General features: G+C 42.8%; 1 protein-coding gene across 2 annotated transcripts in view; it reads right to left on the reverse strand.

Annotated features, from left to right (window-relative positions):
• The window catches only part of tns3 (tensin 3), a 493,703-nt gene that overhangs the window by 50,779 nt on the left and 415,810 nt on the right, over positions 1–27,114 (reverse strand). For both annotated transcript variants that reach the window (XM_078538616.1, XM_078538617.1), the window contains exons 19-21: positions 11,353–11,528; positions 3,698–3,821; positions 3,338–3,427 (exon numbers count right to left, since the gene is read on the reverse strand). In XM_078538616.1, the coding sequence (XP_078394742.1) occupies positions 3,338–3,427; positions 3,698–3,821; positions 11,353–11,528 (390 nt within the window). The remainder of the gene's footprint in view (positions 1–3,337; positions 3,428–3,697; positions 3,822–11,352; positions 11,529–27,114) is intronic.

Genomic DNA, 27,114 nt, shown 5'->3' on the forward strand with positions numbered 1-27,114 from the left:
ACAGCCTTGGTTCAAACATGGACAAAAGAGCTGAATTCCAGAGATGAGGTGAGAGGCACTGCCCTTGACATCAAGGCCGCATTTGACCAAGTGTGGCATCAAGGAGCCCTAGCAAAACTGGAGTCAATGGGAATCAGGGGGTAAACTCTCTGCTGGTTGGAGTCGTACCTAGCACAAAGGAAGATGGTTGTGGTGGTTGGAGGTCAGTCATTTCAGCTCCAGGACATCACTGCAGGAGTTCCTCAGGATAGCGTCCTCAGCCCAACCATCTTCCGCTGCTTCATCAATGACCTTCCTTCCATCATAAGGTCAGAAGTGGGGTGTTCACTGATGATTGTACAATGTTCAGCACCATTTACACAACCTCAGATACTGAAGCAGTCCATGTCCAATTGCAGCAAGACCTGGACAATATCCAGGCTTCGGCTGACAAGTGGCAAGTAACATTCACACCAAACAAATGCCAGGCAATGACAATCTCCAACAAAAGAGAAGCTGGCCATCTCCCCTTGACATTCAATGTTATTACCATCACTGAATCTCCCACTACCAACATCCTGGGGGTTATCATTGGCCAGAAATTGAACTGAACTAGCCATATAAATACGGTGGCTAAGGGCAGGTCAGAGGCTACGAATCCTGCGGCAAATAACTCACCTCCTGACTCCCCAAAGCCTGTCCACCATCCACAAGGCACAGGTCAGGAGTTTGATGGAATACTCCCCACTTCCTGGATGAGTGCAGCTTCCACAACACTCAAGAAGCTAGACACCATCCAGGACAAAGCAGCCCACTTGATTGGCACCACATCCACAAGCATTCACTCCCTCCACCACCGATGCACAGTAGCAGCAATGTGTACCATCTACAAGATGCACTGCAAGAATTCATCAAGGCTCCTTTGACAGCACCTTCCAAACCCACAACCACTACCATCTAGAAGGACGAGGGCAGCAGATAGATGGGAACACCACCACCTGGAAGTTCCCCTCCAGGTCACTCACCATCCTGACTTGGAAATATATCGCCGTTCCTTCACTGTCGCTGGGTCAAAATCCTGGGACTCCCTTCCTAACAGCACTGTGGGTGCACCTACACCACATGGAATGCAGCGATTCAAGAAGGCAGCTCACCACCACCTTCTCAAGGACAACTAGGGATGGGCAATAAATGCTGGCCCAGCCAGTGAAGCCCACATCCCGTGAATGAATAAAAAAAGAAATTCAAAATCCCAGCCTATGAATCTCTGATCTCTATCCTCTAGCCCATCATGCTAGTTTGTCTCTAGCTCTGCTGACCTCTGGCCTCATTTGTATCCCTTCACATACTCCATGGGCAAAACTTTCCCCCATTGAAGGGGAAGTGCGGGAGCAAGCATGGGTGGGTGGCCCCCCTGATCGGCGCCCCGCCATTTATCGTGGGCGAGCCAAATAAGGCCCGCCCAGCGTGATGTCCACATTGAAGCGCTGTGCGCTCCCTGTGCAGGCGGTGGGGGGGGGGATGGCAAATGCAGAAGTGCGCTTTCTCGCATGCGCGCGAAGGAGTGCTCCGATCTCCCTGAGACTAAGTGCTGCCTCAGGGATATCAGTTCGCAAAGGGAAAATGTTATTCCTTAGAGAATTTCATTAACCATCCATGTCCCCTCATGGGTTGGGACATGGACATAACTTTAACTAAAAGTTAATCTTAATTTTTTAATTCAGTCATGAAACCCCATCCCGCCCGTGGATGAGGTTCATGCTTTTTCAGGTGGCCGCCAGCACTCCTTACCTGCGCGCCAACCTTAAGGTTGGATGGGCAGGTCCACTAACTGCTTTAATTGTTTTTTGAATGGCCCCAGAGGCCGCTGACAGGTTGGCGGGTGCACAGCTGACTCGGCTGCGCCCGCGCCGACCTGAAAATGCAAATAACGCGGGATGATGTCGGGAGTTCCGCCCGACGTCATTCTGCGTCATTTTATGCGTCAGCTCGTCGATGGGAAAATTCTTGCCCATGTTCAAAAGTCACCTCAAAATTGTGAAAGAAAGACATGATATCCAGTTTGGAGCAGATCAAAATGCTATTGGTACATCCCGGGATTATATTACCATATAACTAAATATTGGGAAGTGTGAGCACACTCTACAGCATGATATTTGGACCATTCTTAGGAGTGACCAGTGCCACTGTATCCAGTAGAACATCAAAGGTAGAGGTGAAAACGTGTAACAAATGGAAAATCAATAGCTGCATTCCCATGGTTTTCCAAAACACACTCCCTAAAAAGCTTCTGATCTTGGAATAAGCTCTACAGAGGATAAGACTCCAATGTATAACACAACGAACAATATTTTAAAAGCAAAATACTGTGGATGCTGGAAATCTGAAACAAAAAGAAAAATTGCTGGAAAAACTCAGCAGGTCTGACAGCATCTGTGGAGAGAAAGACAGAGTTAACGTTTCGAGTCCATATGACTCTTCTTCAGAAGAATCATACAGATTTCAGAAGAAGAGTCATACGGACTCGAAACGTTAACTCTGGTCTTTCTCTCCACAGATGCTGTCAGGCCTGCTGAGTTTTTCCAGCAATTTTTGTTTTTGTAACAATATTTTATTACAGCTACAGATAAAATACCATTCCTAAATTGTTATGATTATCCTCATAAAACAATATTGCAATTGCTCTGCATTTGGGATGAGAATAATTTTGACCTTGATTAAAGCTAATTACAATTTTGCACAAGTAGGAGGAAATTGCACATTCCACCCCCATTTTAAGCCAATGGAAAGGAATATAATTTGTTTTACGTTCTCGCCAATAGTCAAAATTACCATCCTATTCCCCCATTCCCCACCACCCCACCAAAAGCTTCCAGGATGCAGCTTAGATATTTCAACATTACGGACAGGTTCACTAATTTGCATAAAAACAAGACCATAATTCAAAAGATGTTCATGCTGGGTCTGAACACTGCAAGTGCCTCAGGTGTGCATTATCGCACACAGACCTCAGGCTGCAGTGCTTTATTATGTAAGGGGCCTGTGCCTAATCTGCAACAGCATTGTTGGAGTCCTTCAATGAGATTAATAAGCCCAGTCCTAAATAAAGTGTGTTCCTTAATAAAAACAGAAAGTGCTGGAAAAGCTCAGCAGGCCTGGCAGCATCTGTGGAGAGAGAAATAGAGTTAACGTTTCGAGTCCAATATAACTTCTTCAAGAGGAGTCGTATTGGACGTGAAACTTTAACTCTGTTTCTCTCTCCGCAAACACAGCCAGACCTGCTGAGTTTTTCCAGCAATCTCTGTTTTTATTTCAGATCTACAGCAAACACAGTATTTTATTAGAGTGTATTCCTTACCTTGAGTTGCTCCGTAGACATCTGAAATGTTGTTGATCTGTTCCCCAACTCCATGCACAGAAAGTGCAGAAAAGTTCTTCATAACTTTCACTGCAAGAGAAGAAATTCAAAGTAGCGTTTTAACTCCCAGGCAGCCAAATGACAGTACTTGAGAGATAAGCAGATTGTTGATTAAATAATTCTATAGCACTAAGGATGGTTAATGGCATCACTCCCCATTAGTTATAAACAACAATGCACGTTGGTGTACACTAACATTTCAGTTATTTGTTAATTTTCTAATCTGCTTCAAATTTTAAACATTAAAAAAACACAATTCCAGACTTAATGTCTTTTACTTACCGCATGGGGTATTATTACCATATGGAGTAGGTGGTGACACAGGAAACGCTGGTGTGGGAGGAACCACTTCATTTCCAGAGGAAGAGTTTAACAATCTGCCATCCACCTCATCCTGGCCAATGCTACATCCTGATGTGTTTAGCTGCAACAGAATAGAACAGAAAATTCCTTAATACAATTATTGATTAAATACACAGGCCTATTGGAGTTGAATTTGAGTTAAGTGGTGACGAATATGCAAGGGGGACCTTCACAAGTGCAATCACATTCAAAGTTTATGATTGATATTCCGTGTACTCCTGGTGAACTGTAATATGACCATGCCATTTTGGCCAATTATATTTTTGTCACTTTAGTTAAAAAAAAGTCTCTCTACTCTCAGCTGAACAGTCTTTTCAACTTTTTATTGAAAGCTCATTTTTGCTTTTTCTCCCCTCTGCCCTCCTCGCTGATACGATCCCACAAATGACACGCACCATCCAGGACTTTGTTTAAGTGGCCATTCTTCACATGTTGCCTTTGCCAGTGTTGTCAGGCTATTTAATCACACATAGTAACAAGGTTGAGCCCAATTTTGCCCTCACCTGACGTCTACACAGACGCAGTTCCAGAAGACATTAATGCATAGTGATCGGGAGCATGAACCCTAGCTAATTTGCTGCACTTTAATCTGCAAGTGCCAGTATCTTTGCTGCCACACTGGTTGAAGTCAGTTAATTCAGCAGAGAGCAGGTATTAAACTGTTCAGTATAGCAGAGCTACTGGGTAAAATTCTCTTTTTCAACTTCAATTGTAAAAATACTTCCGAGTAACCATATGATTATTTTTAGTCCCACGAAAAGACGAGGTGAGGAAGAATGAGTTGTAAGATGCTTTTATTTATCTTTTTCTCCAAATGTTCCCCCTTAAACAACATCTTCTGAAGACAATAACGCTAATTTTCCTGCAATGACTGAGAAGCGTCACTTTTGTCAGAGGATGGGTGCATGTGATTTTCCTGCTTGACTCATTTGCATGGTTGGACCTGCACCTATAAATCAGGGAGATCAACAGCCAAAAGGTTCATGGACCTACAGAGAGAGGGGGAACTCTATTCTATTAGAGATGCTGATCCCCAATCAATCTCTTAGATCCCTGCAGACTTTCTGGTCTTCGAGAGTACATTTACGTTATGTAGGCTTTGCTGGCTAAGCCAGCATTTATTGCCCATCCCTGACTGCCCTTGAGAAGGTGGTAGTGAACTGCCTTCTCGAACGGCTACAGTCCCTGTGGTATAAGTATACCCACAGTGCTGTTAAGGAGGAAGTTCCAGGATTTTGACCCAGCGACAGTAGAGGAATGGCGATATATTTCCAAGTCAGGGTGGTGAGTTGGTGAGTGGCTTTGAGGGGAACTTCCAGGTGGCGATGTTCCCATGTGCCTGCTGCTTTTGTCCTTCTAGATGGTACTGGTCATGAGTTTGGAAGGTGCTGTCTAAGGAAGCCTGGTGAGTTCCTGCAGTCCATCTTGTAGATGGTACACACTGCTGCTATTGTTCGGCAGTGATGGAGGGAGTGAATGTTTGTGGATGGGGTGCCAATCAAGTGGGCTGCTTTGTCCTGGATGGGGTTAAGCTTCTCCAGTGTTGTTGGAGCTGCACTCATCTAGGCAAGTGGAGAGTATTCCATCACACTCCTGACTTGTGGTTGTAGATGGTGGACAGGCTTCGGGGAGTTATTTGCCGCAGGATTCCTAGTCTCTGACCTGCTTTTGTATCCATAGTATTTATATGGCTAGTCCAGTTCAGTTTCTGGTCAATGGTAACCCCCAGGATGTTGATAGTGGGAGATTCAGTGATGGTAATGCCACTGAATGTCAAAGGGCAATGGTTAGATTCTCTCTTGTTGGAGATGGTCATTGCCTGGCATTTGTGTGGCATAAATGTTATTTGCCACTTGTCAGCCCAAGCCTGGATATTGTCTGGGTCTAGCTGCATTTGGACATGGACTACTTCAGTACCTGAGGAATTGTGGCATAGACCCTTGTGCCAAGTGCCTTCAATGCTACTCTCTGCCCAATATGGGAGGGAGGAAATTAGAAGGGTGAGGGGTGCTTACTTGTGAGGGGCAGGGGGTTGGTGGAACACAAATTAGGTACCAGAAATAAAGGGTAACCTATGGACTAATAACAGTGAGAAACTTAATTTAATTAAAAGCAGCAAAGACAAAGTATTGGAAATACTTAATTGCCTGAAGTTTAACAAATCCCCAGGACTTGAAGGCCTATATCGAAGGGTTCTAAAAGAGATAACTGCAGCGATCATGCGCTGGTTATGATTTTCCAAAATTCCCTAGATTCTAATATGATCCCAGCAGATTCATAGGCCTGGATCTTCCGAGGAGCGGCAATCATTATCGAATTGAAACATAGAAACATAGAAAATAGGAGCAGGAGTAGGCCATTCAGCCCTTCGAGCCTGTTCCACCATTCATTATGATCATGGCTGATCATCCAACTCAATAGCCTGCTCCCGCTTTCTCCCCATATCCTTTGATCCCTTTCGCCCCAAGAGCTATATCTAACTCCTTCTTGAAAACATAATATTTTGGCCTGAACTACTTTCTGTGGTAGCGAATTCCACAGGCTCACCACTCTCTGGGTGAAGAAATTTCTTCTCTTCTCAGTCCCAAATGGTCTACCCTGTATCCTCAGACTGTGACCCCTGGTTCTGGACTCCCCCACCATCAGGAACATCCTTCCTGCATCTACCCTGTCTAGTCCTGTTAGAATTTTATAGGTTTCTATGAGAAACCCCCTCATTCTTCTGAACTCCAGCGAATATAATCCTAACCGACTCAACCTCGCCTTATATGTCAGTCCCGCCATCCCAGGAATCAGTCTGGTAAACCTTCGCTGCACTCCCTCTATAGCAAGAATATCCTTCCTCGGATAAGGAGACCAAAACTGCACACAATATTCCAGGTGTGGTCTCACCAAAGCCCTGTATAATTGCAGCAAGACATCCCTGTTTCTGTACTCGAATCCTCTTGCTATGAAGGCCAACAAACCATTTGCCTTCTTTATCGCCTGCTGCACCTGCATGCTTACCTTCAGCAACTGGTGTACGAGAACACCCAGGTCTCATTGCACATTCCCCTCTCTCAATTTATAGCCATTCAGATAATAATCTGCCTTCCTGTTTTTGCCATCAAAGTGGATAACCTCACATTTATCCACATTATACTGCATCTGCCATGCATTTGCCCACTCACTCAGCTTGTCCAAATCACACTGAAGCATCTCTGCATCCACCTCACAGTTCACCCTCCCACCCAGCTTTGTCTCATCTGCAAATTTGGAAATATTACATTTAGTTCCCTCATCTAAATCATTAATATATATTGTGAATAGCTGGGGTCCCAGCACTGATCCATGCGTACCCCACTAGTCACTGCCTTCCATTCAGAAAAAGACTCGTTTACTCCTACACTTTTGTTTCCTGTCTGCCAACCAGTTTTCTATCCATCTCAATACACTACCCCCAATCCCATGCGCTTTAATTTTACACACCAATCTCTTATGTGGGACCTTGTCGAAAGCCTTCTGAAAATCCAAATAATCCACATCCACTGGCTCCCCCTCATCAAATCTACTAGTTACATTCTCAAAAAATTCCAGTAGATTTGTCAAGCATGATTTCCCTTTCTTAAATCCATGCTGACTCTGTCATTGTTTTCCAAGTGCTCAGCTATTAAATCTTTTATAATGGACTCTAGAATTTTCCCCACTACCGACGTCAGGCTGACTGGTCTATAATTCCTTGTTTTTCTCTCTACGTCCCTTTTTCAATAGTGGGGTTACGTTAGCTACCCTCCAATCTGTAGGAACTATTCCAGAGTCTATAGAATCTCGGGAGATGACCACTAATGCATCCACTATTTCTAGGGCCACTTCCTTAAGTACTCTGGGATGTAAATTATCAGGCCCTGGGGATTTATCGACCTTCAATCCCATCAATTTCTCCAACACCATTTCGCGACTAATACTGATTTCTTTCAGTTCCTCCCTCTCACTAAACCCTGTGTTCCCCAACATTTCTGGTATGTTATTAGTGTCCTCCTTCGTGAAGACAGAACCAAAGTATGTATTTAGTTGGTCAGCCATTTCTTTGTTCCCCATTATAAATTCCCATGTTTCTGACTGTAAGGGACCTACATTTGTCTTCACCAATCTTTTTCTCTTCACATACCTATAGAAACTTTTACAGTCAGTTTTTATGTTCTCCGAAAGCTTACTCTCGTACTCTATTTTGCCCTTCTTAATCAATCCCTTGGTCCTCCTTTGCTGAATTCTAAACTGCTCCCAACCCTCAGGTCTGTTGTTTTTTCTGGCCAATTTGTATGCCTCTTCCTTGAATCTAATGCCATCTCTAATTTCCCTTGTAAGTCATGGTTTGGCCATCTTTCCTTTTTCACTTTTGCGCCAGGCAGGAATAAACAATTGTTGCGGTTCATCCATGCACTCTTTGAATGTTTGCCATTGCCTATCCACCGTCATCCCTTTAAGTAATGTTTCCCAATCCATCATAGCCAACTCACGCCTCATACCATCGTAGTTTCATTTATTAAGATTCAGGATTCTAGTCTCAGAGTCAACTATGTCACTCTCCATCTTGATGAAGAATTCTATCATATTATGGTCGCTCATCCGCAATGGGCCTCGCACAACTAGATTGACAATTATTCCTTTCTCATTACACAATATCCAGTCTAGGATGGCCTGTTCTCTAGTTGGTTCATCAACGTATTGGTTCAGAAAACCATCCCATATACACTTCAGGAATTCCTCCTCTACGGTATTATTACTAATTTGATTTGCCCAATCTATATGCAGGTTAAAGTCACCCTTATTACAGATGTTCCTTTATTGCATGCATCTCTAATTTCCTGTTTAATGCCATTCCCAACATCACCACTACAGTTTGGGGGTCTATATACAACCCCCACTAACGTTTTTTGCCCCTTAGTGTTTCTCAGCTCTACCCATACAGATTCTACATTGTCGGAGCTGATATCTTTCCTCACTACTGCATTAATTTCCTCTTTAACCAGCAATGCAACTCCACCGCCTTTTCCTTTTTGTCTGTCCTTCCTAAATACTGAATACCCCTGGATGTTGCTCCACTCAAACTTTCCCGGCTTGACGCTGCCCCGCATTTTTTGCCAGGTCTTCCAAGCCCGGCTCTCCCAGAAATGAGGAGCACAGATCCCCCCGCAGAGAACTCCATCAAAGTGTAGTACAGTCCGGTGGATAGACAGGACATGGCTGTTTTTAAACACTAGCTGCCATATGGTAAGCTTAAAGGTCCAGTTTGAATGTCAGTGAATGGGTGAGTGGATGAATGATTGAATGGGTAGCGTAGTAAGATCGGTGAAGCGAGTGGGTAGGGCAGGTGGGGTGGGTAGGACGGCGGATAAATGAGGTGGTATTTGGGTCTGGGGAGGTGTTCAGATGGTTGGGGGGATAGTCAATGGTACTCAAATTGGCAAGCTGTGATTGGTGGAGCGCCTCAAAGATCAGTGCCGAGGCCTCAGCTATTTACAATCTATAATAATGACTTGAATGAAGAGAGAGAGTGTATCGAAGTTTGTTGACGATGCAAACTTGGTGGGATTGTAAGCTGTGAGGCAGACACAAAGGTTGCAAAGAGATATGGACAGGTTAAGTGAGTGGGCAACAAAGTAGCAGATGGAGTATAATGTAGGGAAGTGTGAGGTTATTCACTTTGGCAGTAAGAATAGTAAAGCAGAGTATTTTTTTAAAAAGATGTGAAACTTGTAAATGTTGATGTTCAGAGGGACTTAGGTCTACGCGTACAAGGACCACAAACATAGCAAGTGGATAGAGCAAGCATTTAGGAAGGCAAATGGCACAGTGGCCTTTCTTGCAAGGGGGTTGGAGTACAAGAATAAAGAAGTCTTACAATTGCACAGGGCTTTGGTGATCCTACACCTGGGCTACTAGGTGCAATTTTGGTCTCTATTTTTAAGGAAGGATATGGTTGAATTGGAAGCGGTACAGTGAAGGTTCACTAGCTTATTTCCTGGATGTCCTAGAATGAGAGGCTGGGTTAATTGGGCCTATACTCTCTGGAGCTTAGAAGAATGAGAGATGATCTCTGAAACATAAAAGATTCTGAAGGGCCTTGACAGGTTAGACACTGAGGGACTGTTTCCACTGGCAGGGGAATCTAAAACATGGGACCACAGTCTCAGGATAAGGGACTGATCATTTAGGACTGAGATGAGGAGAAATTTCTTCATTCAAAGGGTTGTGAATCTTTACAATTTTCTATCTCAGAGGCTTGTGGATGTTCCATTCCTGAATATATTTTAGGCTGAGATAGACAGATTTTTGGTCTCTTGGGTAACAAGGGATATGGGGAGTGGGTGGGAGAGTGGAGTTAAGGCTGAAGATCAGGCATGATCATACTAAATGGTGGTGCAGGCTCAAGGGGACACATGGTCTACTCCTGCACCTGTTTCTTATGTTATGTTATGTTCTCAGGTAAAGACACTAATCCTCCTTGGCTCCCTTTAGTTGATTGTTTTCCCAGCAGGATAGGTTTAAATTTAAAACAGTAGTTCATTCTAATGTAAGCAGATTCAATATATTTAAATGACCAACCCGCCTCCTGTGATTGGGTTGGTTGACCATGTCCCCCTCCAACCCCACCCTTCAAACTTCTTTGTTAAAACTAGAAGCGGGAGTGGGCAGCTTAGAGGCAGTTTTCGGATTTTTCACCTGTCACCAGAGACAAACCCACCCATTTTTGAGGGTTAAATGTTCCCCTCATTGAGTCAGCAGATTAGATATGCTTCCTCAAGCCTAATTATCCTGCTAATTTACATTGCTTTTTATGCTAATAATAAATTGGACATTAGTGATTTCTGTTGCTACCAACTTCAAAGAACCACTTTCAACCTTTACTTAAAAAGCATCATCATGTCCCTTCTGTTAAATTGTGGTTTGTTTACATGAAACAAAATCCATGAGTCAGCAGTTCCCAACCGGTCTTATGTAGGCAACTGTAACCAGAAACCAAATTTACTCCGCTTCAAATTAGCAAATCCCAGCAGATTCAACTCTAGGTTGCAATTAGGCACATAAGACTGATGTGCCAGGAAGCATTGTTAGTGCAATATAAAAAGTGCCCAAAGGTTTGAAGTGAACACCAAATGTCAGCCATCCAATCAAAGGCAAGTGAAAAAATATAGATAAAACAGTGAAATATCTATGATTTTGTTTTGTGTAAACTCATGGAAGCTCTGCAAAGGTACAAGTCGAGAGGGACTGTTTAAGTATTTTATATAAATTTTGGGAGAATTATTGGGAACACAACTTTAATGAGATGCAGGAATTCTGCAGATAATGCTCTTTAAAAAGACTAATAATAGGTTAGTCAACTTGAGCCACTGTGCTGAACCTCAGGAGCCTGAAGGACAACCACATCATTGGCAAGATGGAGACAAATTATCTGCTCATTCTCAAAATCAACTGCGACTGCACAGTTCAGGTGGAATTAATAATAATGAGGGATTAAAGGCATGTCAATTCATTTTGGCATGGGGAGATGATGGATTCAAGGAAGGTTTTCATATGCAATGCTATCATTTCTTTTATTTTCAACTTACCTCCCCTGACTGGCCAGTTGTGGTGAATGTTGCAGTAGACACGGAGTGGCAAGGGGCAGAGGATTTCATCCATCCACTTCGATCATACAACAGCTGTGCATCACCTTGTTCATATTGTCCAATGCTCCATTTCCTTGCCCTTCCTAATGTTATGTGACCTTCATCCGCTTGCACACCTGTGCATGAAGTAAGATATTAACATTTGGAAAGATTCCCTCAAAAATCTTGAACTAGTTGAAAAACATAACAATTACATCTATAATTGGCTTTAATGTTAGATTCATGGTTTAGAAAATGTGAACAGAGATTGATTGACATTTGCTTCATTTCAAAACAGCTCTCTGCCAGCTAATTGTCCTAAAACTTTATTTAAGTAGACTATTATGTTTGTAGTAAGAAGAAATGTAAGAACAGTAAATCTTTTACAGTAGTAATGGTAGAAACTTTTGTTTAGGAACATAGAAATTTACAATATTTAATTAGCATTGTTTGAAGCAGTCAGGTGAAAAATAATAGTGTTCTGTGTTCATAGAAGTGACAATTATCAGTGCTGGAAAAAACAATTGTTGCATCCACACTCAGAAAGAAGCAATACCATCATAGAATGCTTACAGTACAGAAGGATGCCATTCAGCCCATCGAGACAGTGCCAGCTCCTTGCAAGAGCAGGTTAACTAGTCCCCAAAGCACCTAGTAAAAATTACAACCAACTCCAAATGACAACTTTGGGATTGGACACGCATTTGTTAAGAAGGATCCCAACAGCTTTTATCAGGTGTGCTCACCAGCTGCTCAGAAAGTCAGCTCCAGGATGGGTAAGTGGCCCTGGCAATTTTAACTGCTCATGTGCCTGTTTCCTGCTCCCACCCCACAAGCAAGTAGGATTAAAATGGTCTCAAATCATGCATAGTATGGGACAGATTCAGGGAAGTATCCTTTTACTCTGTCTCACAACATTGTTTTCTTACAATATCCAGAACAGCAACATAACCATGAGAGTTCCTATTTTCCATAGCATTGACTTTTACAGCCTCTCTCAGGGCCTGTTCAATTATGCACAATTTTGCTATGCATGCACATCCATCTGGATCTAGGACAAGACTGTCAAACTCCTTTTTTTATTAGAATCATCCTGCTATTTTCAAATTCAGATTTTGGAGGCAACCAAAGATGTCAGGCCCATGCCTAAGAGAACCAGTCACATGATTGAGGGCGTACCATTCCATTTGCTTAATTGATTGCTGCTCCATAGTGACTGAATATATTAAATGTGAATGGAAATCTATTGACATGCTCAAGCCAGGATTTTCCAGCCCCATCATGGTGGGACCCACCGTAGGATATTTGGCAGGACCAGAGGATCCAGGGCCGGAAAATCCCACCCTTTGTCTCTATGCCCATGTTAAAGTGAGTTAGACAGATTTTTGATCTACCAGGGAGTCATGAATTATTGGGGGCCAGGCAGAAACGTGGAGTTAAGGTCATGATCAGATCAGCCATGATCTTACTGAGTTGCGGAGCAGGCTCGAGGAGCCAACTTGCCTGGATGAATGCAGCTCCAACAACACTTAAGGAGCTTGACGTCATTCAGAACAAAGCAGCCTGCTTGATTACACATTCCCTCCCTCCACCACTGACGTATAGAGGTAACAGTGTACAAGATGCACTGCAGGACCTCACCAAGGCTCCTTCGACAGCAACTTCCAAACCCAAGATCTCTACCACCAAGTAGAACAAGGGCAGCAGATGCAAGGGAACACCACTATCAACCTGACTTGGAAATATATCGCTGTTCCTTCACTGTCGCTGGGTCAAAATCCTGGAGCTCCCTCCCTATCCTACACCACATGGACTGCAGTGATTCAAGAAGGTGGCTCACCAACCCTTCTCAAAGGCAATTAGAGATGGGCAATAAATGCTGGCCCAGCCAGTGATGTCTACATGCCATGAAAGGTTTTTTTAAAAATGGCCTACTCCTGCTCCTATTCCATATGGCCTTCTGTAATTTCAAGACCATTCACGTATTTTTCCCACCCAATACTTTCCAAATACAGGGTGATTATTTGATGAAAGTAGTTGCTAAACTGCTTTCTAGGAATAACTTGCACCAAAATTGTCTCAGAGTCAACAGCTCCACAGGTGATACCAACAGATATGGTTATCCTATCAGCAGTTAAAAAGGTCAACTGACAACCTGCAGCAATTTTAAAATTCAATTAGGAACCCTACAGAGATAAATTATGTCAACCTTTTGATTGTACAATTCACTATAGTATGTAATAATAAGGGTAACTCAGAAAACCAAATCAGTAAAGCTTATTAACATGACTTATTAACACACTGCATTACATTCATGTTAGTAACTGTTCTATTATACCACTAACTATATCAGCATTTCAACCAGCTGTACAGATGCAATATAGTGTATGTAGACAGTATGGGAAATAATTTTTTCAACAGCAAGTTGTTTTTTAAATTCTTTCATGGGGTGTGCGCGTCGCTGGTAAGGCCTTTATAACCCATCCTAATTGCTCTTGAGAAGGTGATGAGCCGCCATCTGGCACTGCTCATGGAATGCCCTCCTGCATTCATTGAATCAGGGTTGATCCCCAGCTTAATGGCAATGACAGAGTGGGGGTTATGCCGGGCCATGAGATTACAGATTATGGTTGAATACAATTCCGCTGCTACTGTTGGCCTAAAGGGCCTCATGGATGTCTGGTTTGAGCTCCTAGATATGTCCTGAATCTATCCCATTTAGCACGGCTGGAGTGCTACACAACAAAATGGATGGTATGCTCAGTGTGAAGAACTGGGCTTGGTCTTCACAAGGACTGTGTGTGGTCACTCCTACCAATACTGTCAAGGACAGGTGCATCTACAACAGGAAGATTGGAGAAGACAAGGTTTTTCCCTCCTGTTGGATCCCTCATCTCCTTCCCCAACCTGGCAGATATGTCCTTCAGGATTTGACCAGCTTGGTCAGTAGTGATGTTGCCGAGCCACTGTGGGGATAGACATCGAAGTCCCCCACCCAGGGTTGTTTTTAAATTCATTCATGGGATGTTGGCTTCACTGGATGGTCCAGCATTTAATGCCCATCCCTAGTTGCCCTTGAGAAGGTGGTGGTGAGCTGCCTTCTTGAACCACTGCAATCCATGTGGTGTAGGTACACCCACAGTGTCTAGGTTGATGCCGGGTGGTCCGTCTGGTTTCATTCCTTTTTTGTGATTTTGTAGCGGTTTGATACAACTGAGCAGCTTGCTAGGCCATTTCAGAGGACAGTTAAGAGTCAACCACATTGCTGTGGGTCTGGAGTCACATGTAGGCCAGGTCAGGCAAGGATGACAGATTTCCTTCCCTAAAGGACATTAGCAAACCAGATGGGTTTTTACAACATTCGACAATGGTTTCATGGTCATTATTAGACTTTTTATTCCAGATTTTTATTGAATTCAAATTCCATCAACTGCCATGGTGGGATTCAAATCCAGGTCCATCCAGTTTTATTCTTTTTGACTTTTCAATAGCAGGTTGGCACAATGGAGTGGCTTGCTAGGCCATTTCAGAGTCAGTCACATTGAGTCCTTGAGCAAGGTCTGCAGACTTGCTTTCCTAAAGGTCATTAATGATGGGTGTTTATGACAATCAATGATAGTTTCATGGCACCATTACTGAGACTAGATTTTAATTCCAGATTTAATAGTTAATTTGATTTAAATTCCATCAAGCGCCTTGGTGGGATTTTAACCTGTGTCCCCAGGACATTAGTCTGAGCTTCAGGATAACCAGTTCAGTGGCAGTACCACTACGCCACCATCTACCCTTGTTGATGAATATAACAGTATAGACTTCCAGTGAAGTTGGTTTCAGTCACAGACAAAGATCCCCAGCAAAATTCCACTAGGAGTTTTGACAGATCCAATCAAGCAGCAAGGTTCTCATTCACGAGAGGTTTTTTCTACAGACATACACTAATTATAAAAAGGGCCCGACAGCTTCATTAGCATCGTCTTTCAAAGACACATGTGCCCCCTCTCTTTTCTAATCTTACTAAATCGGGCCTGTAGTTAACGATCCATTGAGTGAAAAGGACCAATGATGCCATAACAGATTAAAAGGGGGCAGAGATCACCACTGCTTTGGGATGGGGAAGCCATATAGCACGAGGTCACATACAAGTGATACAGATGATTTTTTTTTTTACAATGTGCATCATCAATATACAAGAGAAAAAAATCCTAACAATCAACATGTTTATCATTCCACCAGAAACAGAAGTGCTAAGGTAACTAATGGGGTTAATGTATTTTTACTGGCACAGCAGGGATCTTGCAATAGCTAGTATAAATTAGACAGTTTACTAATAAAATGGGTATTTTGTTCCTTAATATTGCATGTTGGTGTCTGATGCAGAGCAAACTTTCTTGTTGGTTCTAATGATTTTTGGAGCAGATTGTTCTTGGAAAATATATTTAGCAACAAGTTTTTTTCAAAATAATGTAGTGTATTGGTCAGCTATAAGAACATAAAGAAATAGGAGTATTATTATAAGATCATTGTAAAGACATTTTTCAGAAAGATCATGAGTTGCATCTTCTGGTTGGTGAATGTGAGGCTCGCCGACGTGTAAAAAAACGCGGAGTGACATCGAGCATGCGTCCCGACATCACCCCGCGCCATTTAGATTTTCAGTTCGGCGGGTGCACAGCCGAGTCGGCTGCACGCCTGCCAAACTGTCAACGGCTATTTAAGGCCTTTGAAAAACTAATTAAGCCAATTAATGGACAAGGTTGGTGGGCAGACTGGGAGCCCTGGCGGGCGGGATGAGGTTTCATGAGGGATTTAAAGATTTCAGAATATTTTAAAATAAAAGTCATGGACATGTCCCAACCCATGTGACAGTGCCACATGAGAGGATACATCAGTAAAATTTTTTCTATTCTTTAAACTGCTTTTCACATTTGAGCCAATCTCCCTGTGGCAGCACTTTGCCTCAGGGAGATCTGTGCGCTCTTTCACACGCATGCGTGAAAGAGCGCACTCCCGGCTCAGGGAATTCCACCCCACCACCGCCCGCACAGGGAGTGCATTGCATTTTTGAATGGACGTCACACTGGGCGAGCCTTAATTGGCCCGCCCACATAAAATGGCAACCCGCCCGCCTGCTCCCGCACATCCCCCCCAATGGGGGGGGGGAATGTTGCCCCATAAAATACTCTTGAAAAGTTTAACCTTAAAGAGTTATGTACGCAAAACAAAATATTTTATAGGGCACTTATATGGCACAATTTGAATCATGGGAAAGCAGCTTCTGTGGAAAAAAACTTTTGGTGCACAAACAGCAATAAAAATTCTACTGAGGCATCAAATCAAACCAGAAGCAGATGGTATTGGAATTTAAATGTAAAGCAGGCAAGAGCAGTGAACCACAGTAGAAAAGAAAATTTATCTGACATGTTTTAAAAATGCAAAGTTCCTCCAATGACTGACAGGCTAAAGGTAAGAGGCCTGAAAAAGAATGTGATCCCTGAAGTTTAATGATGATTGTGTCAGTTGGTGACTTCAGGCTCCAAAGATTGTTGGCTAAGTGGGAGATCACCCTATTGCATGGAGCTAATGGGCACCAGTGTTATTAGTTGTGCATGCTGGGCACCTGCTTGCCCCAGAGCCACAAACTCCAGATTACACCAGGATGGGGTGATGGAAAGAGAGGGAGAGATGGGAGCTCATGGGCAATGAAGAGATGTGGCCCCCACCAGCCCCAGGCACACTGGCATGTGCCTTTAGCGGGCCTCATACCCTAGGGGGCCTTTCTGGCATCTTTTTAAACTTGCATCCTCACCGTCTAATCAATAGACCAACCCAGAATCTTATTCAGGGACCCCTGCTGGGCCCACTTTTGCCCACCTGGGGAATGATACATCTCCTCTTAGTCAGCATACCAGTCACAAAACTGACACTTGGGCCCTCTGAAGTTAAAGATTTGGCATCTGCCAATGCAGGGCAACCTGCCCCGAGTCCAAGCCACTATGTCATCAGGCCTTGACTGACATGAGCAGAGAGACTCTGCCTCCAAACAAAGCCACAGGAAACAACAGCATCAGCCCAGGATTCAGCCCACCCAAAGCCTCTATGGCTGTCCCAGTGGACCCCCACTGAAGTTACACCAGGTGGTTGCTGGAATGGCCGAGTAACTTTGACCCTATTGTAGAATACTTTGGAACTCAGGAGAGAAAGTTCCACATTTGAAGCTGCGCTGATTTAGTGAACCTCAAAGGGTAGTACTTGGGGAAGCTGCAGGTGGCTGAGATGAAATGATTTTTTTTTCTCGGTTCAACTGTTATTGTTTATTTTTAGAAACAGGATCACATAGGGTATTTCTCAAAGAAAAGCACATTACAAAAATAAAGAAGCAACTTATATTAATTTAATGCCTTTCAACATCTTCAGGATAGCACAAAATACATTACTGCCAATTAAGTGCTTTGAAATACAGTCACTGTTGTTGCCAAATGCTGCAGCCACTTTGAGCAAATCAATGCCCCTCCCACACACACTGCAACAACTAGTTCAGCTCTTGATGAGCTGGCTGCAATAGTCTGCATAAACAGCAGGACTCTTACACAATGGTTGTCTAAAGTGAAAATTATTTAATTACGCCAGAGACATCACGTTGAGTCAGAAGCATCTACGTCCTAGTCAAAGATTGCCAAAATTCAAATTAATCCGATGCAATTATCATTGCTTTTGTTTCAAGCTATTTAGTGGAACGGGGCCAAGAAACACAAAACTGCTCGATTCAGAGCAAGTAGATCTCAGCCTGGGCTGGCGGTTTAGATTGACAGTTGTGCTCAAGACAGTTGAGAATGGGACACTATTACTGGTTGGCCGTTGGCTTCTTTGATGGACAGCTCATAGTCACTATGCTCACCTATTACAAATGATATTGGGTCATATGTGTGAATCAACTGACAGTCCACAGTTGTGTTTGGGCAGAGAGCCTGGTGATGACAGCTAACATTGAAACTTAGGGTGGAATTTAATTCAGGCGACGGGGGTCTTGCCGGCGGACCTGGAAGTCAGCGGGATTCTCAAGTGGGTGGGAAGGAGCTGGCCAGCGGTGACTGGTCAGTTAGGGGAAAGTGACGCACAGGGCTCGTCCAATTACATGGTGGGGCTGTGCCCTTTGCTGTTCCTGCCTAGCCAATAATGGTACCTCTGGTACCTCCAGATGCTTCCCTTGGCACAGCTTCTCCACCACTCATGTGTGGAACAAGTTCCGGGGTCTGATTTTAGCCCTTTCACTGACTGCTGATCTTGGACTGCCAATGTATTCCCCTCAGACTGTTCCATCAGGCCCTCCCACTTCGATTTGTGCTCCTCAGACTGTAACTTCGCAAACTTCTTCTGCCCTCCTATGGAAGGCAAAAGAAAAATGGCTGACCTTCCACTTCAGAGGGCCACTTTGCTTCAACACTGCAAGCTTTCACTGGTTGGGGATCCGATGGCCCACAATCCACATTCACCACTCGCTTAATTCCAAAAGGTGAATTTGTTGGCGATTAGCAACATGCAAATCATTCTTAATTGCCTGCTTGACAATCTTAATTGGCTTCCCATTGCATTCATGTGGATTTGCCGCCTTCCTGTCTGCTGTTGAAATCCTCCATCAATGATTCTTTGGCCCCTCCCATCAGGAATCCCACTTCTGCAGGCTTCATTAAATTCCACTCTATATTTTAAATGTTAGCCTATTCTGCAGCATAAGGAGAGTTGGTATTTTAAAGTTTATACTCAGAAACTTGAGTCTTCCCTTTATTATTTATAGTATTAAGGATCTAGTAATGTACGGTTCACCGTTGTACTTTTTAACCCTTCATTCATATCTTGCATGCAAATAAGCCACAGTTGTTCAAAGCCTGAATTCTGGATCCATAAGAGAGTATATCCAGTTCAGAGAAAGAAAATTATGGAGTGGTACATAATATATTCCGGTAGCCAGCGTACAAAATAAGATTTGGCTGTTACAATCCTTGCATCTTGCTATTTTGTAACTGGATATTTGGACAAAGGAAGGCATACTCAGTATCGTGGAAGACACAGTGGGGGGGGGGGGGGGGGGGGGGGGCGCACTAGTGAACACAAAAATAGTATTTAGTGCAATACACAAAAGTGGTCATGATGCAGGGTGGGGAAAAAAATCAGTCAGGATTCTCAACAGACACTTCAAAGTAGGTTCCTTTCAAAGGACACTTTGAGCATATACATGATACCCTAACAGAGGAGGGGGGAAGAAAATTGTGAAAAATGTGGCCAAAGCAAGCAGGCTTTGTGGCATAAATAGAAAGACAAACAATCTTGCCTGGTACGTTTCTGAAGTCTGCAGTTAAAACAATGTAGAAGTAAAGGGCCCAAGAAACAAATAAAGCTGAACAATAATAAATCATTTTTTGCCAGTGATGAATGGTTGACATTTCCATAAAATACACAACGTGGTTTCAAACACATTGTGGCATGCCTAAGATTTCTGACCCATAACACGCAAATGTCTGGAGAAGGTGTATACCAGATCTTGTGAAAGATTAAATTCTACTCCACATGCACAATGCTAAAATGAAAGCCTCGAGATACCAGTTGGAAAAAAAAAGTGCAGCCAACTTTAAAAGGTAGCAACCTTGTTAAAGGGGAAATAAATAGTTCATATTCTGTACGCCAACACAGTTCTTATTCTGTGAACCATACATAATAGGTGACAATCCTACCATAACACTGATTTTTCTTCTGTTCTTTAGCAATTTACATGCAAATAAGAGGTAGAATCTTATTAGGCATTCAAGAATTCATGTAATGTAATAGATTTGCTAATTATGCAAGACAATACATTAAATCCCAATGAATCCTGTGTTCATTCCTGTAATGTAAGGAGTTGGGCCCAGGCCAAGTCTTAGCTGGCTTTTTACATCAACAGACACTTAAGCAGCTAAACATCTCTACTTTTTTTTGTTTGTTGAGTTCAAGTCAGCATCATCAAGCTCCAGTGGTGGCGCCTAACTGCTCGCTATCAGTAAAATTTGTTATCAACCTTTAATCAGTTGGACTTGTGAAATCAAATTTGGTTTCGAAGGAAACTACACCAACGGCAATGATAATAGCAGAGGTGGTAGTGCATTGAAGACAGCTGGTGTATTTCAGCTGGACTTCTTGTTTCTGCTTCCACCCTGCCTGTCTCCTCAACCCCACAAAGACAAATATCAACCCTCTATAGAGGTAATTTGTGGAGGGTTAGGGTTAGGGTTAGGGTTAGGGTTAGGGAAAAGCAGCAGAGTCACTCTTCGGCCAGGTGAAGAATCCTCATTGAGACTTGCATAATCTAAACTAAGATGTATAAAGTAGATTGATGGACAGCAAGCAAAATAAAAAGATGAAATTAAGAGAGACAATAGACATGGACAGAAAAATTGAAAAACATAGTTTTAATTTTTTCAAAATTTCCAACATGAATTCAATTCTGAAGCAATGAGGCTCTGCTTTTAAAATTAAATTTTCAGTGCAAGAGAGGTTATGATTTATCACACCGTTAAAAATTCACATGCACTTGGAATGCACCAGCCCTAACTTTTTATGCCATGTTTATGCATAACTAGTGGGTAAGCACCACAACTTCATGTCCATGCATTAATTAAAATGCCAAGTCCACTGTTGAGGTACTTTTATTTATTTATTTTTTTCTACAACTTTTATTGTCAATGCCTCTGCACAAAGACAACAGTGCTCCCAACCAATTCAAGCTGATACTGGAGAAGTAAAGTCTACCAGGAAGAGGTTTTAACCAATGACCTTGAGATTTATACTATAACTACTAACCTTAGGCCAATCAGTGGCAGTATAATTGTGCCACAGCCTAAATGTGCTCTTAAAGGAAATGACTGTGAGCGACTGAAGAGAAAGTAATTAACTGGTTTACATATCTGTCAGTATACAGTTAAACTTGGATCTAGGAAGAACACATTCATTCAGGGTGCCTTCATAAAACATGGCAGTACACTTGGTAGGTAGGTAGGTAATTAGCTGTAGTCCATGAAGGACCATAGGCATCCCTCTCTACTAGAGGAGACAACTGGTTACATATAGCTTGAGAGGTACCACTCCTTATCAAGCATGGGGCAAGGCAAGGAGGCAGGCCTCCACAAACTACCAAAGCTGGTACGGGGATTGAACCTGAGCCGTTGGCGTCATTCTGTACCACACACTAGCCAACTGAGCTAACTGACCAACCTTCCAATGACCTCCACCCCCCTCCTCAGAACACCTGGGACAAGCAAATAATTTATTTTAATGTTATGAAAGGGATTGTAGAGTTTGTTTGCTAAGAAAGAAAAATCAGAAAGGAAAAGTCTTGTAATTTCATAAACAATTTCAGGATGCCCCGAAGTGCCTTACAACTCAAAATGTTCTTTTAAATTGTGTTCATGGTTGTAATGTCAGAAATGCGGCAGCCAACTTGTGCATAGTGAGATCTCAAATAACAATGGGATAAATGACCAGATTAATGAACATGTGCAGGAGTAGACCGTTTGGCTCCTTGAGCCTGCTCCACCATTTAATAAGATCACAACTGATCTGATATGGCCTTAACTCCACTTTCCTGCCTTGCCCCCATAACTCTTGACTCCCCTGTCAATCAAAAATCTGCCCAAACCAGCCTCCAACTGCTCTCTGGGTTAAAGAATTCCCAAGATTAATGACCCTCTGAGAGAGGAAATTTCTCCTTAAATGGGAGACCTCTTATTTTTAAACAGTGCCCCAAGTTCTAGATTGCCCCATAAGGAGAAATATCCTCTCAGCATCTACCCTGTGAATCCTCCTCATGTGCTATATGTTTGCTGAGAGTGTGAAAAGTCACTAATTCCAAACTTTGAGTGACTTGAATATTTAAAATAAATGAACATCTGGCAGCTACAGCATTTTGTCAGTAGGTAAATAGTTTCTGTAGCCTAAAGGTAACTGACATTTCAAATTTTAGGGTGGGGTGTGATCAGAAGCAACATCACTTATATACCATTAAATGCACAGGACATTGTAAACACAAAGGTTAACTTTACATGTATGGCCAAATAGAACTGACTGTGTTTCAACAAACATCAAAATGAAGTGCACAGTGTGGTCCAAAAGTTCAATTGATTGAGTGATCAATTCTCAACCTGCACTGCCTGTCACTCGACCATCTTTAATCGGTTGGGTGATTTTTGCCACATGGGGGACTGTCAGCTAAGTGATTTTTTTGGATGGGGGCAATGTACAATTATTGAGGTACCAATAGATAATGTACCTAACATAGGTTTAATGTCTGATGCCTAGAGGCGTAGAGTGTGTGGGAGAAAGGGAGAAAAGGGAGGTGGGGGAAAAGGAGGAACATAAAGAGAAAGTCTTATAAAGTCCATTCATCCTTAAAGTAGTGACCAAGTGATCTTGTAATGCTTCTATAAACAATTTTAGGAAAAAGCAGTGGTTCTTAGCAATTGTTTTTGATATAAGCAGGATCCCTTGCTTTTTGACTTTTAAGGCTATTTCACAAGTAAAAGCTCACATCATTTTGAATTGTCCATCACAATTTTAACATTAGAACTTAATTTTGAGGAACTCATGACTTCATGCCCTCAAACCAGTCTGAATTCAAATAAACCACTTTCAAATTTATCATTAGCTTGTCTGTGGTGCATAATAGTGTGGATAAATGATGGTTAGCTAACAGGAAACACAGGGTAGGCATAAATGGGTCATTTTCGGGTTGGCAAGTTGTGACGAGAGGAGTGCCACAGGGACCAGTGCTGGGGCCCCAACAATTTACAATTTATATTAATGACTTGGACGAAGGGACCGAATGTGTGGTTGCCAAATTTGCTGATGACACAAAGATAGGTAGGAAAGTAAGCTGTGAAGAGTACTTAAGGAGGCTGCAAAGGGGTATAGATAGGTTGTGAATGGGCAACAATTTGGGAAATTCACTTTGGCTGGAAGAATAGAAAAGCAGCATATTATTTAATGGAGAGAGATTGCAGAATTCAGAGGTATAGAGTGATCTGGGTGTCCTGGTACATGAAGCACAAAGTTTGTACAAAGGTACAAGTGATTAAGAAGGCAAATGGAATTTATTGCAAGGGGAATGGAATATAAAAGTAGGGATGGTTTTCTACTGTTGTGCAGGGCATTGGTGAGACTACGTCTGGAGTACTGTGTACGGTGTTAGTCTCCTTATTTAAGAAAGAAGAAGAAAGCAGTTCAGAGAAGGTTCACTCGACTGATGCCTGGGATTGGGGGTAGATATCTTATGAGGAAAGCTTGGACAGGGTGGGCCTGTATCCATTGGAGTTTGATGTAGTCTTATTGAGACATATAAGATCAGAAGAGGATTTGATAGGGTGGGTGCTGAAAGGAAGTTTAAAAATAAGGGGTCTCCAATTTAAGAAAGAGATGAAGAAATATTTTTTCTCCCAGAGGCCATGCATCTTTGGAACTGTCTTCCCCAGAGAACAGTGGAGGCAGGGTCATTGAATATTTTTAATAATCAACGGTAGAGGTAGATAGATTCTTGACTAACAAGGAGCTCAAAGGTTTTCGGGAGTAGGCAGGAACATGATGTTGAGGCCACAGTGAGATCAGCCATGATCTTACTGAATGGTGGAGCAGGCTCGAGGGACTGAATGACTTATTCCTGTTCTTAATTTGTATGTCTATATTGCACTGTCTATTTCAAACTCTCTGAACTGCATGGCAATATACCACATAGAACATCAAAGATTGGTAGAAAGATTAGAGGGAAGATGAGGAAAAATAAGGCCATAAGATGTAGGAGCAGAAGTAGGCCATTCGGCCCATCGAGTCTGTTCCGCCATTCCATGAGACCATGGTTGATCTGATAATCCTCAACTCCACTTTCCTGCCTTTTCTGCATAACCCTTGATTCCCTTACTCATTAAAAATCTGCCTATCTCTGCCTTGAATATACTTAAAGACCAGCCTCTAAAGCCCTCTGCGGTAAAGAATTCCACAGGTTGACTACCCTCTGAGAGAAGAACTTCCTCCTCATCTCTGTTTTAAATGGGCGTCCCCTCACTCTGAGATTATCTTTCATCCAGAGGGTAGCAGGGGTCTGGAAATCACTGCCTGAAAGGGTAATAAATGCAGAATCCCTCAACTCATTAAATAGGTGTCAGGATATGCACCTCAAGTGCCATAACCTGCAGGGCTATGGGCCAAACGCTGGAAAGTGAGATCAGGCTGGATGGCTCATTTTTTGGATGGCGCAGATACAATGGGCCAAGTGGTCTCTTTCTGTGCCATAAACTTTCAATGATTCTATGATCTTGCAAAAATAGTACCCAAATTTTACATTTAACTACTTAGTTTCCAGTAGCTCATGAAGAAATATTCTTGGATATGATAGTAGGCTTTTCAGGATGTCTGCCATGTCAGTCCTTGAGGCCTCTTCAATTCCTGATCAAATCACATTAAACATAATATTTACATTATGCTTATCTGCAATTGCCAATGTTTTCTATAAAAGTTCATCAGAGCTGAAAACCAAGTTTCAAAGAATCATACCAGTTGAACTGAATTAAGCTAATATTGCTGTGAATCATTGAATGATAGAGCATAGAAGGAGGCTGTTCAGCCCATTATGTCTGTGAGCTAGTAAGATACTAGAAAAGCTCCAGAAACATTCATATACCACAAGGCTACAGAAAATCTGAATTTTTCCTTTATTTTTTCATGGGATATGGGCGTCACTGGCAAGGCCAGTATTTGTTGCCCATCCCTAATTGCCCATGAGAAGGTGATACTGCGCCACCCTTTTGAAGTGCGGCAATACATTTGGTGTCGGCACCCACAGTGCTGTTAGGGAGGGTCTTCCAGGATTTTGATGCAGCAACAGTGAAGGAATGGAAATATTGTTTCAATTCAGGATGGTGTATGACTTGGAGGGAAACTTGCAGGCGGTGGTGTTCCCATGCATCTGCAGCCTTTGTCCTTCCAGGTTATAGTGGTCACGAGCTTGGGAGATGCTGCCCGAAGAGCCTTGGTGAGTTGCTGCAGTGGATCTTGTAGATGGTACACACTGCTGCCATTGTGTGCAGCTGGTGGAGGGAGTGAATGTTAAAGGTGGGGATAGGGTGCCAATTAATCTGGTTGCTTTGTCGCGTATGGTGTCAAGCTTCTTGAGCGTTCTTGGAGCTGCACTTATCCGGGCAAGTGGAGAGCATTCCATCACGCTCCTGACTTGTGCCATGTAGATGGTGGAGATGCTTTTGGGGAGTCATGAGATGAGTTACCCACCACTGAATTCCTGGCCTCCAGCCTGCTCTTGTAGCTACAGTATTTATATGGTTGGTCCAGTTAAGCTTCTGCTCAATGGTAACCCTCAGGATCTTGATGGGTGATTCAACAGGGCAATGGGTTATGCTGTTGAATGTGAAGGGGAAACGGTTAGATTCTCTTCTGTTGGAGATGATCATTGCCTGCCGCTTGTGTGGTATGAATGTTGCTTGACACTTAGTAGTCCAAAACTGAGCATTGGCCAGGTCTTCCTGCATGTGAGTATGGATAGCTTCAGTATCTGAGGGGTTGCGAATGATACTGAAAGGCTGCGCGATCATCAGCGAGCATCCCCATTTTTGAACTTAAGTTGCATAGGGGTTTATTGATAAAGCAGCTGAAGAGGACACTATCCAGAGGAACTCCTGTAACAATGTCCTGGGACTAGGACGAATACATTTGAACAAACCCACAAATGACCTAGAAATTTGATTGCACAGTGCCTCCTTTTTTAGGTGCTAAGCAGCCTAGTAAGCGTCGAATATGTTGAGTCCGAAGTGCATGTTTATTACAAGCCAGAAGTGTAATTCCCACCATATTGGCATAGACAAAACCACAGGCATCTGGAGCCTGAAACAGGCATTAGTGTCTTTGCATATGCAAATAAGTCATAACTCCTGTTTAAGGGTTCTTCTGCAATATTGGGTTGCTCTGAGGCAGCCAATAGCTGCGCCATTCAGAAAAATGGGTTCCATATATAGCTTGACAGGCTGGCCTTATAGGAATCATTGCAGGCCACCACCAACCAAGAAAGCTAGCTAATAATATAAAGGCAGATAGTAAGAGTGTCTATCGATATTTAAATAAGTAAAAAAGAGTTAAGAAAGTGAGCTTTGGTCCTACAGAGTGTGTCTGGGGAATTGATAATGGAAAGTAGGGAGAAGGCAGATGAATTAAAAAGGTATTTTGCTTTGGTCTTCACTATAGAGGGCACAAGTAACATCCTGAAAATGGCTGTAAGTCAGGAAATGAAAGGCAGGGAGGAACTCGGGAGAATTATAATCACCAGGGAAGTGGTATTGGGGTTGCGGGCTGTCGAATACCCAGGTCCAAACAGACTTCACCCTAAGGTCTTGAAAGAAGTGGCTAGTGAGATAGTTGATGCACTGTTTTAATTTTCCAAAATTCCCTAGATTCGAGAAAGCTTTCATCAGATTGGAAAATAGCAAATATAACTCCGTTATTCAAAAAGGGAGGGAGACAGAATGCAGAAACAGGAGAAAAGCAGAAAATATTGCAAAATAAGTTTCTCTTCTGAGCTTAAAAAACATCAGCAAACTCACCATTTAGCCATCATTAAGTGAGTAGGCAAAGATCTGGCTAATGGAGTATAATGTGGGCAAATGTGAAATCGTTCATTTTGGCAGGAAGAATAAAAAGGCTTAT

Source organism: Cetorhinus maximus, chromosome 3, assembly GCF_964194155.1.
Source record: "Cetorhinus maximus chromosome 3, sCetMax3.hap1.1, whole genome shotgun sequence".
Taxonomy (NCBI): Eukaryota; Metazoa; Chordata; class Chondrichthyes; order Lamniformes; family Cetorhinidae; genus Cetorhinus; species Cetorhinus maximus.